The 20,501-nt window shown below is 38.7% G+C and overlaps 1 protein-coding gene across 1 annotated transcript; it reads right to left on the bottom strand.

The window, feature by feature from the left end:
* Positions 1-10,886: 10,886 nt before the first annotated feature.
* LOC146698179 (terminal nucleotidyltransferase 4B-like) lies at positions 10,887-19,943 on the bottom strand. Its single transcript, XM_085473195.1, has 12 exons — positions 19,051-19,943; positions 18,819-18,942; positions 16,447-16,493; positions 15,605-15,725; positions 15,422-15,529; positions 15,185-15,313; positions 14,806-15,019; positions 14,364-14,490; positions 14,138-14,250; positions 13,833-14,017; positions 13,501-13,629; positions 10,887-13,366 (listed from the first exon to the last, which is right to left on the bottom strand). Exons 1-12 carry the CDS (start codon positions 19,743-19,745, stop codon positions 12,905-12,907), a joined length of 2,454 nt encoding a protein of 817 aa, XP_085329321.1. The 5' UTR covers positions 19,746-19,943; the 3' UTR covers positions 10,887-12,904.
* Positions 19,944-20,501: the final 558 nt, after the last annotated feature.

Genomic DNA, 20,501 nt, shown 5'->3' with positions numbered 1-20,501 from the left:
AGCTTGTGCTTACTTTCCAAAAGTATCTAAAGGCATTTCATGTGTCTTGCCTTATATAATATTTACTGTGTGAAAAGAAAATATATCCAAAGTATTTAAATTGAGGAGAAGGAGAGCAAATCAAAAAAGGTCTCTTGAGGAGGACTTTTTTTTTCCACCCCGCTTTTATTTTTTGCGCTGCTTGTTTTTAAAAGTGTCTTCAGTCATTCACAGTTTCTCCATAACCCCAGATGGGGAAAACATCCTTCATTCACACTTCATGAAGTGCGACATATTCTAACTGCACACTAATCCATTTTCTACTCTCCACTTTACCCTTAACAACTAATCAGCGGCTCTATTTTCCTCCAGCTGAGTTCCTGGAGAATTTTGATTGCCCTACCCTTTGGTGAGTTTAACCTTGACATTAGTCACAAAATGATGAAACGTTAATGAATATAGATAAAAACTAGATGTAAATGTGTGAAGTATAAAGAAAACGTGTGAGGAAATAAGTCATTGTCACTTTGACAGTGAAATGGGAAGAGGGGGACAGCAACCAGAGCCTGTCTGTTTGTCCCTGGAGAGAGTGAGAACAGTTAGACTTTCACTATTTCTTAGATAAACCACCAACTGCTCCACTAATTACCTTTTCCCCTAATTTCTCTTCGGTTAAACTTTTCTCATCTTTATTTTTTCTCAGTTTTGTTAGTCTCCTTGTCTTTCTTCATGTCTGATTTATTATCAAATGGGAATACTACACATCAACTCACCTCACAAAAAATACTTGAAGTGTAGACGTAACTGAACAAATAAACATAATTTTTTGGTATGTAGTTAACTTTTAAAAGAAAAAAATGTTTATCTGAGTCATCAAGGCTGAAAAGACTAAAAACAGCAGACATTTATGGTATTTTTTTCATGTATAGGGTTCTCACAACTGCATCAAGAGTATATTAATAAGCCTAAATCCATCATTGCTTAGACAAAATGACTTTCCAACATAATATTATGCTAATACTTACCTTTTATGTTTATTTCATAGCTTCTAAGCATACAGTAAAGAAAAAAGAAGAAATATGGTAAACTGAAGATACTTTTTTTTTTTTTTTTTCAAATTCAAATTCAAATTTTATTTGTCACACACACACAACCATACACAATACGACATGGGGGTGAAATGCTTGTAGCTGTACAATGCCCGACCATTAAATGACAGAAGAAAAGTTTTACAATATTTACAATTTACAGTTTACTACAAAATTTACAAATTAACTTAGGAATTTACAGTAAAGAATGTGCAAATAGCAGAAGAGATTATAAAGATTATAAATTATAGGAATTATAGGATTATAGGAAATGTGTGGTGGTGCGTGTGGTGATGTGTGTGAGAGTCCAGTCTTATAGTGACGTGTGTGGGAGAGTCCAGTCCTACACCTGGTTCAGGCCCCGAATAGCCTGGGGGAAGAAGCTCCTCCTCATTCTCTCTGTTTTGGCCGTAAGGGAGCGGAAGCGCTTCCCAGACCTCAACAGTGAGAAGAGTCCATTGTTGGGATGGGAGAGGTCCATCATAATCTTCCTAGCTTTGGACTTGCACCGCTTGGTGTAGATGGACAGCAGGTCAGGGAGCTCTGATTGAATGATGCGTTCGGCTGAGCGCACCACTCTTTGCAGATCTCGTCTGTCCTGCTTGGTGCTGTTCCCAAACCAGGTGCAGATGTTTGCCATCAGGACGCTCTTGATGGTGCAGGAGTAGAAGTTCTTGAGCACCTTCAGTGGCAGTTGGAAGTCTCTAAGTCTTCTGAGGAAGAAGAGACGCTGACGGGCTTTCTTAACCAGGGAGTTGATGTGTCAGGACAATGACAGGTCCTGAGTGATGTGGACACCCAGGTATCGGAAACTGTCCACTCTCTCCACTGGCGTGCCACTGATGATGAGGGATTTGTAATTCCTCGCCTGCTTTGTAGTGAAGTCCACGATCAGCTCCTTAGTCTTGCTGATGTTTAGGAGGAGGTTATTTCTGTCACATTCCTGAAATATTCTTTATATAAAAATAAAATAAAGAAGACAAACCTATCAGAAGGCCAGGCACAGATCTATTTAATGAAGCACAAAAATTCACTTTTTGTTTGTACGTATTGAGATGTTCACAGAAAGGAGACACACTGTAGCTATAAGGATTTATAGCTTATAGACAGAGATTATAAAGACTGTCAGGCTTTACAAATATTTGCTGCTCAGTTTCATCCATTAGTTGAACTATTCAGTGTGATTTGTACCCAAACTATGAAACGTTGGCATCTAAGTTGTGTATACCACAAGTTTTGTTTTTTTCACAGATTATGTTCTATCCTTTATTTATTTATTTTTTAATGACCTCCATTTATTCCCATGTGGCCAGTCTGAGACCACATTCAATGCATCTTCACTGAGCTACAGCATAACTATATTTGAATTGAAAATTAGCATCAACATCAAAACCATTAAAGTGGATAAAGGGTCTTCCGTTAGTAATATTTTCCACATTAAAGGTTGGACAAAATGTAAAAGTGCTGTAATAATGGCTTCGGTATCATTTGAAATTAATGGCATGTTAATGCGCCCTTCAAGTCTGCATTTTTCAGTCTGTTTAGTACAGTTTGTGTTTGTAACCTGCACTGATTGATGGATTTATCATCCTCTTGGGAGGAGGTGCAGCTAGCTATTAATGCACCTTTTACATTCTCTATCATTGCCACACAGTTCACAAGACGAACAGTTTACTATTAACACAGCCTATAGATTTGAATTCATTAACTCCAATATGGATCTCTATAAAGTCTGGCTATGTAGCATACAGTTAAGATGGTGTTGCTGAAAGATCAAGGCTTGTGGCTGGAAAATTCAAACTACAGTGCTAAAAAGATCTTGTCTGCGGGTTCTTCACTACTTCTCTACGACATTTCACTGTTATTTAATCTATTTTAAATACAATCAACTTCAGATCTTAATAAACATTTCTCAGAATCTTGTGAATTAAATTGCCCGCCACTGAAATGTATTCATATTTCTTTCATTTCTCACAGACGTGACACAAGTATTGCTGTATGAAACTGATGGAATGGTGCAAACCAGGTGTTTTCATATATTTCTGTTTTTCCCGCCATTAGCTCTGGACACTTTATTTTCAATGCTAGATTGACAGTTGTGACTAATGTCCCAGAAGCAAATGATTTTGCCAACCGACAACAAGGGATCACAGAGAGTTTTGCATTAGAAAAAATATCACTAAACCAAGGGTCTCTGAGACACGTTGTTCGTGTCATTTCTACATCAGTAAAACACATGTCAGGGAATAACCTCCAAAACAGCATATAAACCCTATTGAACAACAGAACCTCTGAGCATTATTGTCCAGGTGTCCTCTGGGATGAAAATAAGCTTTAGCGATAATAAATTAGTGTGCTAGCAGAGCTCAGTTCAGTTGTGTGATCCTCACATGTCTTTGTGTAAGCCTCCATTATTATCAGCCTTCAGTAGGAGGACACTGCTCAGATGAGCTCTTCGTTTTCTTGTTTGTGATGTTTGCTGCAGGTATTAGACCAGGTAAAGATGAGCTGTACTGCAGTATATTGAATTAGCCATTTCTAACTTTTCCAGAACGGAGCACAATCCTTCAATGATTATTCACTCAGGGACAAGACTGCGTCATCAAAATAGGATTTTAGCCTTTGTGATCAAAATAATACTGATAATAACTGGCTGTTTTTATTGGTGTCTTTCACAGTGTCCGAGGACACACTATAATTCATCACACCAGAATTATTTCTGGTGTGATGAATTTAAATAATTTATGAATTAAATTTTATGAATTTAAGCACCTAGACTTAAAATGAAATTGATTATGATGTAACCGGATTATATTTGAATTAAAGCTTTGCTCGTGTACAGCTCATTTGAGCGGTGTTTTACAGCATCCAGTAAGTTATAGAGGGCTGATTATTAGTGACAGGACTACGATGCTGTGCTGCAGAATGCTGGGGCTCCCATGTTGCCGAGCATATTGCATTGCATTGCAAACAAGTCTGTTAAACCTGGGATTTAAAAAAAAAAAAAGGGGGGGGGGGGGCTGTATCTGGTACAGCCCCCCCCCCCTGAAGTCTATGAATAAGCAGCATCATGTGGGTTCATTATATCAATAGATAACAACATCTATTTAGAGGTTCCTTTATACATTAAAGGATTTCAACGCATGGGCATAGGAGAAATGGCACTTTCACCAAACAGGTGGACGATCGTTTTAATATGTCCTTATTAAAATGGATATATAAAGAATACGTGAATCAAGAAGTGTGACAGAAAAGTAACACATGCGCACACAGTTTGACATGTCCTAAAATACTGCAAAGCAGGATGTGTTAATGAACGAGGTCTGTAATTAAAGCCTTGTGATCTGACACGGCTGCTTACGTTATGCTGAGACACATGACAGCCAGGCTGAGATGTGAGGCTGAGTTCAGAAAAACTTTAGGCCTCGTGATAGTTTTAAACAGGAGCTGAAGCACAGGAGTTTAAGTCAGATCATGACTTGTCATTATTCTAGCCAATTAATCTTACTACTTAAATACTTGTTTTCATTTCTTCATCATTTGCTCTTCTTTTTTGTAATGTAGGCGTCCATAATGCCAAAAGCTGAATACCAAATATAATTGTTTCCATAAGAAGTAATTAGATGAGACAGTGGCAGTATACTGCAATCATTATTTTCATTGTGTGTCTATAATTTATTTTAAGCACAATTATTATAAGTAACCTGAAGTATATATAATTTTGCAGTTAAACTCCATGCCATACCCAGATTTCCAGATATTAAAAGCTGTGCTCTCTTATCACTAAGAGTCAGAATTTTGATGAGCCTTTCCATATTTTATATTATCTTTTAATCTATTTCCTTGTAGTGAGCTGGGCGGGAATGAAAATTAAGCAATTAAAGGACGTTAACTGCTGTCATAAAAACTATTTTCCAGTGACACTTGAGGATGACCTGGATCTGTGCCAGGAAAATTTCATCATCCAGCAGGCAATTTGCCTGTCACTCCTTCAGTGTCCCAACACTGCGGGCTGTTTTCACCCCAGCTACTGAAATATCGTCTCAGACCCGCTTATATTCCACAATATGCTTTATTTCTTTATCTCTGTCTGTTTTTTATGTCATGTCATTTTGATCAAGTCAGAGGTGGCTGTGATAGGCAGACATTCTTCTACCATTTACACAATTAGCATATCTGCTGTTATGTACAACTCTTGTATAGGTCAGCAAGACTGATTAGGTTGTTGCATTATAATATTACTAAAAACTGCAGGTATATTAACAAAGTAGCTTCAAATGTTTTCATTTCAAAATGATGCTAATGAGAGCAGTAAGAGCTGATCAAAGCAATGAAGCTGCAGATGAAAGATAAAACAGTTAGTTGAAGCTGCAAAAGGGCACAATAGAACTGGGGGAGATGCAAAGTGGAAAACTCACTGCACGTATACGTTTACAGATGGATGACTACTTGTCTCCTGCCAAAGAAATCAATATTTAATTCCCTTTGCAGTTTTAATTTTCGATCTAAAATGCTGATACTGCCGACTGTCAGAGTGACTATCGAGACAAATCTCTTGAATTTCTGTTTCTACAAGTGGACAGGAACAAGGGGAGGATCACTGGCAGTCTGTTCCAGAGCAACAGTTAAAGCTCGTTACTGCAAAAACTGCTTGCAATTTACTCAAGAACAGATTGTCTGCCATTTGTTGTCGGTGTAAGCTGTTTGTTGACAGATGCCCTCCAATGCATGTCTGCCAATTTAAAAAAAAAAAAAAAGAAAAGAAAGGGAAAATGTGTGCTATTTTTCGGGTTTGTGCATCCCTGAACTTGCTAGGCGACTACAGACAGATTTCTGTGATTCTGATTTTCCTTAGTTCTGATGTTTTTTGTTGTTGTTGGAAGAGGAACATCTGAGTACCTTTATTTCTATTAATGCCATCCAGAGTGGGATATCAAAGCTTGCCTGCCTCACGGTTCATTTGGCGAGCCAGAAGGGCAACACAACTGGCCTATCAAAACGATTTGTTTAAGGATAACATACAGCAAACCTTTATTTTAGTGGAAATGATGGTCCAGATGACACCCTGATATTTTATCTATTTTACTTTGAAGTTTTGGTTTATATTGCTGCTAAATTTGCAATCTTCAGGGATAAAAAAAAAAAATCAAGACAACATGTAAATGCCAAAAATGCAGTAACACTAATAGCCGCTTAAGGCTTGCTTCAAAAGCATGGCATTCCCAGAGGGAAAGCATGCTTTTCTTCAATCATAAAATAACATGATTACAGCCTGGCACAAAAACATTTTCAATCTTCAGAATTTTTCCTTCATAATGACTGAGCGGGGTAACTTTCATTTCATTTTATTGTATTTATTTTTTTTAAATAACTCACCCATTTTGCTACTGTCGAGGTTGTAAGTGTGGCTGAATCGATGGATGGAGTGATGGAGCCTTTCTGGACATTTTATTGGGATTTTCTAGAAAATAATAAGAACTATTGTGCCAGAGATAAAAAGGTTTCTTCCTGTTAAAAAGGACTTTTCCTTCCCACTGTCGCCAAGTGCTTGCTCATAGGGGGGTCAACTGAGTGTTGGGCTTTTCTCTGTATTATTGTAGGGTCTTTAGCTTACAGCACCTTGAGGTGACTATTGTGATCTGGTGTTGTATAAATACTAGTATTTATGACCCTATTACTAAGCTCTCATTGACAAATAGATGATATATACCAAGGCAACGAAGATTCCAGGTTCAGAGTCCACAGAACCCCAACCCTCACACAGACAGCCTAAATTTTGCATAAATACTGCAGATGTATCCATTTTCATCGCAACTCTGCAACAAATGCTTGCTGCAACATCTCAGAAAGATATTTTTATATAGATTTATCCATAATCAAGTTTGTCTGATTGTGTTTGACAGCGTTAAAATCAGGGACAGTGTGCTATCTTTCTTGTGGCAGAAACTGCAAATAATGGCTGCAACACTGATATGATGATATGTTGATCCCTTAAATTCTTAGAAGTGCAAACACAGTATTCAGAAAGCTGCAGTATCATGATACTCCAACATATAAGCCTAATGCAATAAGTGGAACCAGTCACTTTCCTTTACATTTTCATATACCCTGAGAGAACAGGAGTAAACAAAGGAGCCCGAGACGAAGATGAATAAAAGTAATTTTCTATTTTCTTTTTCTCCCTTCGAGTTCAAACACACAAGCGCAACAAAAACACAGTGCATAAATGGGGTCATGCTGCATTCTGCGGTGTGTTGTGTTGCATAAACCCAAATCATCAAGCAAGCTAGCTATCAACATCTGAAGAGATACATACAGTACGCAGTAATAGGCTGAGTCATCTAAATAACTCTTCAGCAGGGTGCAAGCTACAGAGAAAAGATAAAGTGATGGAAGGCACCCGGTTTGTAAATGTGTTTTTCTGTATAAATACAACCTCAAAACCGAGCATGCTGAATATAAAAATAATGCAGTCATCATTTAATCATGGAAACATGCATTCGCTCTCTAAGTTTATTCTTGGTGTTAACTTTCAAAGAACCTACATCGTATATTTTTATGATTTGTAGGTTTCATTTTATGTATGTTATGCACCGTAATTTTATTTGTTATTTGCTATTTGCTATTCATAATCTACACCCAAAGTAATTTGGATTAGTCAAATATTTAACACCAGATGGAATTGGCATGATAATGTGGAAGGCTTGAAATGATAAACTGACATCAACTTATCTATATTCTGCAGTTGCTGTTGGCTCTGTTGAAGATTATAATGGCATTCAGCTCATTGTTTTAGTTTTACAATTAGACATTTTGATTCAGTCTCACAGCTCTCCTGTACTCTGATTTAAAAAAAAAACTCACTGTGGAAACTTTGCCAAGAACAAGCAACAAACAGGCAAAGTAAGCAACTAGCTGGAGGAGAATATGGAGCATTTATCAAATGAGGTGCTAGCCATTTTTATCTGTGACAAATTTATTTGCATTATGCGAAGTTAGTCTCTTATTATTGAAATTCTGGGTGTGTAACCATAAATGTTTTGAAATGAAATCAAATCTGAACTGAATGTATGGTTTGATTTAGATAAATGAAACCTTTTGAGTTTCTACACCTTTAGAAAATTTCGGACCAACATCCGTCAGCAGCTGTGCTGGTTGATGAGATTTGTACCTCAGTTTTGTTATGCAATGTTTGTTGACAGCCGCCTGTTGAATATGAAAAATTAACACTGCCTTCTAAAGAAATCTCCAAAAAATGGAACTAATGATCTGAAAGATATAGATGTAACTAGGGTCTGTTCCATTCCTCTGTCAGGGTCTTTAGAGAAGTATGTTTCTTAAAACTGCCAAAAAAGCTCCATTATTCAGAGAAAAATTGGTTTTGTGGGAAGAAAATGAATACTGGTGTGTATGGGTCATTAGTGAGCTTTAGACTAGAGAGAGGCTGAATGGAGCCATTTTATCAGGCAGAATACAGAATCCATCAGGCCTCTTTGAGCCAAAGAAGAAAAGATATCTCAAGTGAGCACATTGGACTAACCACGAATGAGCATGAAATCAAGGTAAGTGGAGATATCTAGGCCAAGAGGCTATGCTTGTTAGCTAAGAGTATTATACTTTGACTTTGGAAACACAAAAGGGAGATAAGCTATTTAACAGGTCCTACGTAAACGAAAGATGAATGAACATGGTGGGTGCACATAGGCCACAATTAATGGGATCTGATTTTAGACACATTTTATATAGCTATAGTGTGGAAACTCAGTCTGAATGTTTAGTTTTAGCTATCAGTGGCATATTCAGGGGGCTTTGATGGTCGACATTTAGACCATTATTATTGTTATAATACATTATTCTAAAACAAATTTACAATAAATATATAAATACATAAAAATAAGAGTGTGTAGAATTCGAAGACCACCATGTTTAAAGGTTTTTTCTCCTCTAAGAGGCTGAACTAAGAAAGGCATAATAGAAAGTGAAAAGTGAAGTGAGACCGATGTCAGTACATTTACGATTTTACAGTCGTACAGAACTTCAGATGGACATCATCTTTCACTTAGAGATCCATTTACAGGTGCAAAAGTAAAAAGTCCGTGAGACTTTTTATTTCTTGACTTCCCTTTCCATTGCACTAAAACAACACCATCACTGTCATTTTCGTCTCTGTTATGCACACTCTGTGCTCGCATCATCTGTGTCTACATGGCTCCATGCTGTAAATAGCATAATGGTAGAAAAGTCTCTTCCATATATCTTGAAAGCATGACAAAAAGAACCAGTCAGTAGTTAAGGCTGAGCCTTTGATCACATTTTCTCTGTATTTCAGAAAGACACAAAGGAAGAATAATTGGCAGAAAAACAGAAAAAAAGACTTGTCAATGTCACTTCTAACACTTCTTAAAAAAAACCCCACAAACAAAAAACTGGCCTGAGCACTATTGGGTGGCATTGAGGAGATAACAGCTATATCATTTGAAAATGTGTATGGCAAAAATCTGATGTATATATGATTTATGTCTCCATATTTTACCTACTTTACCTGGGTGTTATTTTATGAGTCAGACCAACAACCATTACAAGCGAAAATAATATTGTAATAATTGTTCTCTGGACCAAAATGTCCCTTATACCCTGATACTATGTATCGACACCAAATTTTAAACTACAGTCACGGTGCTTTCAGACAGCCTGGAGGCATAAGCTATATTTAATTCCAGTAGAGGTTGAAAGGAAGCTCTTTTAAAGAACCTTCTTTAGCCATTTCAGTTTGACTGGTTAGCACACAATGAGATTGTACTGATTTATACGTGAAAAAGGCTTGTTTATTCCCACCGGAAAGCTATTTTCTTGACATGTTGAGCACAGCAAAGTTGTCATTCTTAACGTAGTATAAATGTATTTTTTTGAAATGCGCTCTTATCTAGAGAAAGATATTCACTCTTTGCGAGCATTACATAAAGACAAGTGCCCCCTTTACTGCATGCAGATCTCAACAGGTGAATGCTAACTGGAGGCGCCTTCTGTTTCCCCTAAGGGCTGACATGCTTTTAGGCAAACCATGTAGCAGCACAAACTGTGTGAACAACCACTGTGTGGAAAGGCAGCTGAATTTCTCATCAGTGCATAGGCCAGATCCCATGAGCCCTATGATCTAATCTAGTAAATAGATCTATCAGGAACAAAGAACCAACTTTTAACAATATTATGAACTGTAGCTGTGCCAAAGTAATCATTACAAGCCGTAGATTTAAAGTCTAATTTCCTAGTGTCTTAGTCAGCTTTTTTAAATGAAAGACTAAAAGGGGGCATCCTCGTTGCCCCCTTTTCCATTGCTTTAATTGAAATAAAATGACAGTTTCAGCCACTAACCCTCTAGTGATTAAACCTTTAGATGAACCACTTCATTGAAGCCCCTTCTTCCCATTTCCCTACTGACAATCTGAAAGCTAATGACTCTGGAGCAGCTACACCAAGCAAATGATCCAGCAGTGCCCCCATGAGAGACTTCGTGGGATTACAATATACTTACATGATATTGAAACTATGAAAAAGGTTTTGATTGTTGTAGTATCTTTTGCACAGGTGACTGTGTTATGAAAAATGCCTCAACTACATGAAGAGTAGTGAGAATTACTTCTGCAGGAAAAATTGCATCAAAGCAATTGAGAGAAAAACTAAATTAGTGTGTTTCCTTGGACACAGTCACTTTTTGAGTATAGTCCACAAATTCTCTCTCTCACACACAAATGACTTTTGGAATTTTAAAATGTTTATTAAAAAAATAGAAAAATTGTATTTAAAAAAAAAAAAAAAAGTCAGTTGTTTACACAATACAACCAGCCATTAAATGTACAGGAAGGAATGAGCTGGGGGGAGATTTGGTTCATGTAACAACCTAGATTATCGTTTAAACATATTGCTAAAAAGCTGCACTGGGGGGAGGAGAAAAAAAAAAAAAAAAAAAAAAAAGCTGACAGCATCATGTGTCCATCAGTTTGGTACACGGCATGTTACAATAATCTGACTTTCAAAACACGAGACTTTAAGTGATTTTTACTCTTGCCTCAGCCAAAAGTCTTGTAACAATAAATCTCTGGTTTGCCAAGAACAAGTCGCTATGTAAACTTTAGCTGTGAAACTGTCTTTGAAATACTGACTTTAAAGATGGCAGAGGAAAACCTCTGGAAAAAAATACAAGGCCCTCTTGCACAAATCAACTATTCTTATCAATTTAGGGGGAAAAAAAAAAACAAAACCCACACACACCTCACGCACATGCTGCTCATGCTAACAATCACTGACTGCGATCGGAGTCTGCTCTCAGAGCTTACATCTACAAGCTGTATGGCAAAAATAAAAGTCCAACAGTTTTGTTGCCACTGACAAAACACAAAAGGCTCTGACTATGTAACGGAGGAGGGTCAGATTTGGTCATTTAGAAAGGCAGTTACATTGTTGCTTTAACAGAATCAAAAAAGATATAAGGCAAGAAAACAAGCACTTTGCTGGTAATAAATAGCACCAACTTTTCTTGAACTAACAAGATATAACACTGCTAAAAAGGTGCATTTCCCCAACACAGCCCATCAAGAGGAAATACTAATGAAGAAAGCAAAAACAAACCCCCAAATTAAGTGATATGTTTAAAATGAGAACCAGTGGTGGGAGGAGCTATATTTGGACAGTTGGGAAAATTTCAAGTGATCATAAATCAATGGTAAATGACAATAGTTATGTGTTGGCATCATGGGATTTTTGGCACATTTCTCACATTACACCATAGCTCCCTCTTGTGTTGGAAAGCTGTAAACAGACAGTCCTAGGCCCTCAAATCCTATTGCACAGATCAATGTAGGCTAATATAAAAAGCAACCTTATAGTGGCGAGAACTCCCTTATTTAAAAAAAAAAAAAAAAAAAAAAAGTGGAATAAATTAAAAACTGGTCAATATTGCACAGAAATGCAACAGACATAATATAAGGTGGCAATGTTTACAGTACAGAACAAAACAGAGGTGCTAATGTGTGTGGGGGGAGGAGACATTAGTGAGGGGAAAAGTTTTTAAAACACAACAACCACCCAATTTAAAAAAAAAAAAAAAAAAAAAAAAAGGGAATCAGACAACGGATGATACCCAACACACACACAAAACACTTCGTACATTCAAACAAGTCATCACAGTTTGAGCACTTGCGATAAGGTCCATTTTTGTGCCGTCACACCAAAAACACTGTCAGCATTGAGCTGCATAGGTAGAAAGGTAGTGCTTTGATCCAGAGTACAAGTTGTAGTAATAGCCCTAGCTGTAGGGGCTCTTCATGAAGAGTTCAGCTAATAGGGTGTTGCATTCACAAGATCAAATGAGCCCCCAAACCTGATGAGATGGGCCCCGACAAGAGTCAAAAGTTCAAGAGATGCCAGGCTCGATGAACCAGTTCAGTAAAATGGCACACGATGTTCAAAAAGGTCCGAGTTCCATGGAAACTCTACTTGACTTGAGCTGCTCAATAAACTAGGAAGTAACACTGATGAGAAGGTGAAGTCTGGAAAATCCTCAATCAAGTCTGTGCTGGTGTGCGTCACATTGAGAGAGGGGCTTCTGACTTCAGACAGATGTAACAAAATGAGTTCAGTCATGGATTTAAATTCAGTTTTCAGACAGGAAGTGTGTGGCATAGTAAACTGACTTGGGAATGCTAGCACGATAAGGTGCATTTTTGACAGCCTCCCATATCAAGATTTCAAAAAAAGAAAAGTATCATCACATGATCACTTTGATGGTTGTAGAGAGGCCTTCAGAAACCAGTTGGGACAAATACTGTAGGTGTATTCTTTCATCTGATTTGGTTCAAGGCAGGAAAATTGTCCTTCTTTTTGCGTCGACAGGCGTTACGGCCGTACTGCTGCTGGTTCCTGAAACCCGATGTAGCGTTATGAACTTGGGGAACAAATCTGCGCTGAGGACTGAAGTTAACGTGACTTTGGCCTTGGAGGTTACTGCACTGATTGTGCTTGAAGACAAGTTTGGGATGCTCCAGTGAACCGTGGGAATTGGATCCCATGGCATAAGAGCGGCTTTGCAGTCCTCCTACCTGAGGGTGGTGAAGTTGTTGTTGGTGGTGGTGGGGACTTAGGAGAGGGCTGGTAGAGTTCATGTATTGTGAGATTTGAGGGGTTTGTGGTGCGACTTGTGGCGAATGACGGTGCACAACGCCGATGGAAGGAGGAGTCTCGTGGTAGAAGCGGCAATCGGAGAGATGGGGGATGGCTATGTTTTCTGGGAGGGACATCTGGATCTGAAAAATTGTGGGGAAAAAAGAAAAAGATTGAATTTGGGATTCTTTTAAAGCATTAAAGGGCATTTGGAAAAAAAAAAAAATTGGACTTTGCCTTTTGAAATATAAATGTCAGTATGAAGAAACAGACCGACCTGATGCATTGTGTGAATAAAGCCTGCTGGATGCGCAGTCCTCAGGTTAGTAGTCATCTGAAACATTGACTGGAAGGTCAGGGGATGGAATTGGACAGTAGTATTGGTGCCGTGAGGGGATTCAGATTCCTAGGAATGTCCATATACAAGTTAAGAAAGCCAGACTGACAAGAGAAAAACCTTAAACATTTGGACTATGATCAAGTTGTGATGGAACATTATAGCTGCTTTGTCTATGTGCTTTATCTTTACATATTTTGAATTGCCACCTTGTGTGCCAAAGTGGTTGTCAAATAATTTGGTAAAATGAAGAAAAGAATATTTGCCCTTACTATGTCACTTCCCGAAGAGGAAGAAGAGGAGAGCGAGCAAGCAGAGGATGACGACAAACGGTGATGGGGGCTGTTAACGAAAACTGGAGATGGTGACGGGGAGTCGGCACTGAGCGGGGAGGATGAGTCTCTTTGATCTCCACCCAGCATCAGCCTGGCCAGATCCTGTTCACAAGCCTCAACATCTAGGACCAAACAGATTACGGTTAGACTGCATTGGGTATATTTGACACATTTTCCTCTTTTCAGCAACATCAGTTATTGAAACTGAACTCCAGTTCATGTTACGCGAAGCAGGCACTAACCAGAAGTTGAAGACAACATTCTGTGGTTTCCCAGCTTGGCACCCCACTTCTGGATTGTCCAGTCCCTGTATTTCAGGACCTCTTGGCTGACTTTGATGAGTCTTCCCAGAGTACTGCAACATAGAGAAAGTAAAATATGACTACTTAGAGAAACACTGTAAAGATTAAACTCATAAGGAAAGGTTACACTTTCCTTATGATTAGGAGGGGGTGGGTTGGCACAAACCTGTCACAGTCTTTGTTAGGGTATGCACGTGAAAGTGGAGAAACACTATGGTTTAGTACCATGTAGGCAAAGTCAAAAACCTGCTTGACTTGCAGAACCCCATATGAACTTCTGCCCACGTCGTTGCCTGTGAAGATCACAGACACACACGCACACACTCGATTAGTTGAGCATTACAAGACGGACTCTGACAGCATGACACATTTTGGCGTTCATATATCAAATGTTTTGGGATGTACAGCAATCATTTGCCTCCTCTGCACAACTTTTATTGTTACTGAACCCACAGGTGATTATACTGCAGCTCTTTAACATTTTTATTTCCCTTCACTTTGGATTGCCCTTCCAGCAGCCAATAAATACCTGTGTTTTTTTTGCTTTTGCAGTAATGTCTTGTACAAATTCTATACACATTTGAACATTTTCTTTATTTTAGTCTGACCTGGTTGGACTGGATCTTCTATGCAGAGCAATGATGGTCTGTTTCCATTCTCCATTTCTTTGAGCATTTCCTCCTTGCACAGGTAGGCTCCTCCATTTTTCACTCTGATGGCGGTCTTAATGTAGTCGAAATCACGGCCGTACAGTGCAAAAAATTCAATCAGCAGGATGCCCAGGTTAATGTTGGGACGGCTCGTGTCTATCCGAGGGTGTAGCTGATTAGCAGGACATAAAGAACTTATTACCTTTGCTGTGTAACACGTTACATTTTAACAACTTTTTGGTCAACTTTTACAAAATGTTTTTATTTTAAATAAACCAGAGTGTAGTTATTATCAACTCTGGAACTAATCACTTTGCTGATGAGCATCACTGTGTACCTGCAGGAAGCTGATGGCCATTAGTATAAGACTGTATGAGCTAATGCCTCCAGTGAAGACTTCATTCAATTCTCTCTGCAACAGGAACTGCTTCAAAACGAAGATTAAGGGTGGCAGAACGGGGTACTTCTACAAGAAAAAAAATAAAAATAAAACAAATTAGCAGAAAAACAAAACGATCATTTACACAAACTCATTTTTTTAAAAAGGGAAAAAAGTCCGTCGTTAAAGGCTTACTTTAAGGTAGCTTTTGATGAACTGTGCTGCTTTGACTGCAGTCTCTACATTAAAGCTGATGTCCACTTTGACCCGTGTTTCACAGTCTGTAAGCTTGATGATTGGCACCTAAGGAAATGTCAAGAATTAGTTCACAATTTGGCAATGCCAAAATTAAAAAGCCAGGATTCTCTCTCGACTTACTGTAGCTTTGTCAAGGAGTTTGATGGGATGTGAGCCGGACACATTGTGTTTTTTCAAGGCTTGCTCCAGTTCTTGCAGTGGAGGACGGTCCCACTTTCCGAACACCACCAGGTCAATGTCACTAAGGACGCAGCAGAATGAAAGCAACACAATTTCAAACGGTTTCTCAGACACACACCAAATGGTAAAAAAAAATAAAAAAATAATAGCTACAACAAGACAAAAGAGAAGTTACTGTAACCATGTTCTAGTCATAAAACTTCAATCTTATCTGCACAACAAAAAGGCTTTTGACTACATAACATATGTACAAATAATAAAGAAAGCAGCAGTGATCTCTGCCTGTTGGTTTGTGTACACATGTTAGAAAGACAGTTTTATTTCATAACCAATATTTAATTGTTCAGGCAGTTTAATTTTCATTGCTGAGCGAGTATTATGTGAATCCAATGAAAACAACCATTGCACAAAACAGATGCTGTATGTACTCACTCCAAAAATCACTTCATTTGCTAATGCGATACAATGTTTCCAAATAAGGCTGCTGAATATTTTAAACTCCTGCATATTTGCTGAAATGTCACTCCCCCTCAACACTCTTCATTTCTGTAACTCAACTCTCAGGACAAGACCTTGAGAAATACAATGCATACATAAAAAACTATAATAAACAGCATCTAGTTCAGTGTAAATTCTAGCAGAATGAACACTGAATGCAGTGTGGCATTTTAATACTGACAAAAAAAAAAAAATGGTGCTCCTACTTCCTAAAAAGCAGCGCATTTTACAAGTAGCCCGTGTAAGGTGAGAGTGTACGGCAACGGTAATGCAACAAATGTTACCTTGTTGGAAGATAAACTCCAGTGCTGAAGCTGCCAAATATCTCCACCTGCAGAGGACAACATAGGTTTGGTTTCAAGAGCCATAAGCATATCTGAGGTATTTGCTAGCTTGACCTTGATTTTGAGCTGACAATGTGGAACCTTAAAAAATAAAATAAAGACTTCAGTGTAGTTACAATTAAGGCCATACATGGCTGTTTTTCCCTTTATACACCACCACAGTGGGTTATTAAAAATAAAAAAGTAATTTTTGTTTAGTTTATTTATTTCAAGTGCTGAACTTAATTGGTAGCTGGTCATTGAATGTGAACATCATTAAACTGACAAACCAAAATCAACACATCAGAGAGATGGCAAAAAGTTTAGAAGAGGCCGAATCAACAGTCAAGCACGTCATTCAAAAAGAAAGACCAGCGCAGGCTGGGGATGACAGAGTTTGATGGTTAAGATAAAAAAAAAAAAAAACAAACAAAAAAAAACAAAAAAAAAAAAAAACAACAACTTCACAACATCTGAGTCCTCTCGAGGAGGCAAGTCTATCAACTGACAAGGTCAACAATCAAGAGAGACCTTCATGAATACAGAGGGTATGGAACAAGGCTCAAATCATACACTCGATAACATGGCAAAATTAGACTTGACCAGACAATATCTAAAGAAAAATTAATTCACGATTAACTTGTATAGAAAGATTGGAAGAGAAAAGTACCGTATGCAGAAGGGCAAACTGAAGCATAACACATCAGCTCACAAGCATGGTGGAAGCATCATCATGGCACCAGCATGTATGGCTGCCAATGGAACTGTCACTAGTGTTTACGGATGATTTAACTGCTGACAGAAGTAGCAGAAGTTCCCGTTTAGCAAGCTGTTATTTATAATTTTGGAGAAAAAAAAAAAAAAAAAAAAAAATTTGCAAACTAAATTTGACCTTGCAATCTTTTTGTGTAGTTTTAAGCCATTTGGATAAATAAATATTCATTACTTAGCAGGTGTCTCTGAGTGTGCAACAATACAGTCTGGACACAGCTTGCCATCCAAGCCTGCTAGCATTAGGTGACAACTTTGTGCTCTACCATTCTGCAAATATGGCCAATTCTTGACTTAGTAAAAACAATAAAACTCAGTAAAAAAGTAAAGGCCAAGCCAGCTGCACTGCTATGTGGGGCAGCACATCCAAGAAGGTTTAACTCCAGTCTTACTTGAGCAGAACTCTAATATTTCTGAGTCTTTTACATAGCACTGATTCGCAGATATCTGTATCTGTGCTGCATCCACAGTTTATGTATCCAGCTTGTTGACCAGGCTTTCTACTGTTCTACATACAGTGTATGGTCAAAATACACTAATTTTATGTATTAGTCAAGATGTGCAATAAAACTATTGCCTCTGTAAATGTCTGGTTTCTAGAAAAGAAAAAAATAAAATAAAATCACCACCAGGGATAGGAGGAGTAACACAGAATGATCTTCAGAGAAAAGAAAGGAAAAGAATCCAATTCACAGTGAGGCCCAGTGGGATTTCTGTGGGCCAGGATTAGTTCAAAATGTTTATAATGTGAACCCCACCCCCTCAAAAAAAGAGCCATTTGTTACAGAGTGCACTCTGTTGGCAGTATACAACGGAAAATAATTTACTAATGTTACTTTGGGAATGCAGGCAATATGAATGAATGATTACATCTGGCCAAGTCTGTTTGGACATATAGCGTAAACGATGCTGCTGACTGCCTTCTGCATAAAGCAGGACACACAAATGTAGTAAAGTGCCAAACGTAATGACTGCTGAAACCATGAAAATCATAGGCCTGATTTATGCAGGGCATCACAAACAAAAACAAGCTGCATAATTATAACCATAAAAAAAATAAAATAAAATTACTGAATACACCAACAGCAAAGAAAAAAGAAATTGGATTCTCATAAAGTTAAGTGCAGGGCAAAAAGATGCCCTTTGTGACCAAGGCAGTAAAAAACGCTTGATTGGGGTCATCGCTGTATTTCCTCAGGCTTACAAGTACCTACGTTTGAAATATCCCTTCTGTTCTAGCATGTGTCCGAACATTTGGATGCCAGACAAAGAGTGGGAGTAAAGGTTAGTTTTTTCCAAATATATCTGACTCGTGTGTTCAGTGTTACTCTGGAAGCAGGGAGGAGTACTCCTGAATTTAACAAGAATCTAACATCAGCTTGTCTCTTGATTAACTTTAAGAAGCTACTCTGATACTCATAAGTCAACATACTTGGCTTATGAGAGGGTTGGCAGCACATCACAAAAACAAAAGTATGTAAAACTGAGCATCCAAACCCCCACCCCATAGTTACCTGTCCAAAAGGTGTGCACAGGTAAACATCTATGCTGGTGACACTCACCTGTACTGTGGGCCACAAATCTTTGATAATCCCCTCTATTCTGTTCACTACATCCCTTCTCATTGACTCTTCTTCTGGTTTTGGTGACATGAAGCTGAAGAAGTCCATAATCTCTTCGTGAAGACTAAAAAGACGGAAATAAAGTGTAAACCAGAAGCACATCTATGGTGAAACACTGCATTTGGATAAAAGAAAAGTTTGTCCATACCCCCTCCTCCCTCCTTTTCCTTACCCATTGATGCCCTGGCTGTAGCGCCTGGTTTTCCACGGGCTACAATCAGAGTCTGGATGATGTCCATTGGAGTCGAAGCACAGGAGGGGGTTGATGCCGTGGAAAGTGTTGGCCCTGTTCAGGTGCTTCCTGCGGCTGGATGAATGTGTCTGATAGTGGTGCTTGTTCCCATGCTGATTTCTTATCCCAGGGGGGGTGTGGTCGGTAGATTGTGGCATGCTGCGCCAGTGTTGCTGAACAGTGTGAAAAGGGGTTAGAGGGTATTGCTGTCGGAGACTGTTCTCCTTCAACTCCTGCTTGCCGTAGTGCAAGAACTGGTTAGCCTCTTCTGTAACGCTCAAATTGTCGATGTGCAGGCAGGAACCAGAGGGCGAGGAACTCTCGGCCTCCGAGTCCAAAGAGGAGGAAGACGGCGACAACGAGCCCTTCCTCCGGACACTTCCCCTCTCCCCGCTGCCGTCTCGCTTCGACAGGTTCCCCAACACTACCATCGGTGGCGGTGCTACATTTCTGCAATACTCACCGCGTGAGTCCGTGGAGTTTGCGCTCTGCGCTGCAAAGTTACGTTGGTGTTGAAGGCGGCTGTCGATACCGGAGCCTGCTCCGAATTCCTGAGGGGTTCGCCAAATGTGCATCCACAGGGTACTGGCAGGTACCTTCTGCTCCGGCTGGATCCAAGCGGTCCTGGGATCCATTGGACTCAGAGTTTAACGGGAACCCCTCTTCTCTTCTTAAAATGGCAAGCAATGTAACAAATGAAACACACTGCAGTCAAGCAAACTAATAAATCCTACCGCGCTTATTCACTTATTATCCTCTCAGGGTTTCATGTCCGGAAACGGGTTTGGTTTTCCAAGCGGCTTCGCTAACTCCACTACCCTAGTAAAACAGCAATATGGCGCACCCAGTAGCATTCAGCATCTACGCATGTCTGAGGGATTTAAATCTTTGAACACACCCCTCAGCCCCGAGAGAGCGGTAAAGCTAACAATATACAAGCCTCACAGAACGGAAGCTGGTCCCTTGAAATTTTACTAAATTTAATTATTTTATTTTGACGCACTAAAAGTAAATGAAAAAGAAAGAAAATAATATGAGCTAATTATTATTATTATTATTATTATTTCCAGTTAAGGCGTTCTTTCTGTTGCTGCTATTCTTAGATTTGGCACAAAGCATGCTTTTGTTTCTATTAAAATATTTCCCACTATCAACGACTAAAATAGTTTTGATTTATAAAACTTCTACGATTATCTGCTCCTATCATAACAAATTGTATGGAGGTTAAAAAAAGAAGTCCTAATTCGTATGAGCTTGAACGTTATGATGAATGTAGCTATCGAGCGATTGTAGATTTTATTTTGATAGGCAGCCCCGGAAATGGCAGCTCTTACAAAATTTCCACATTTGATAAATCTGAACACCGGGTAAGATAAAACATGATTGTTGTA

Source organism: Copadichromis virginalis, linkage group LG11, assembly GCF_057382275.1.
Source record: "Copadichromis virginalis isolate Kocher_CV1m ecotype Utaka linkage group LG11, C_Virginalis_male_GT1.1, whole genome shotgun sequence".
Taxonomy (NCBI): Eukaryota; Metazoa; Chordata; class Actinopteri; order Cichliformes; family Cichlidae; genus Copadichromis; species Copadichromis virginalis.
Note: the sequence above shows the minus strand (reverse complement) of the source record. Positions and strands in the feature narration are given on the sequence as shown.

Bases quoted from the DNA above. Each gene is read 5' to 3' on its own strand.
- LOC146698179 (XM_085473195.1), bottom strand. From the start codon at position 19,745: ATGGATCCCAGGACCGCTTGGATCCAGCCGGAGCAGAAGGTACCTGCC. The intron at 15,726-16,446 runs GTAACATTTGTT...CTGCGTCCTTAG, and splicing joins GGAGTTTATCTTCCAACAAG to TGACATTGACCTGGTGGTGT. The intron at 15,020-15,184 runs GTACACAGTGAT...CCTGCTAATCAG, and splicing joins TGGCCATCAGCTTCCTGCAG to CTACACCCTCGGATAGACAC.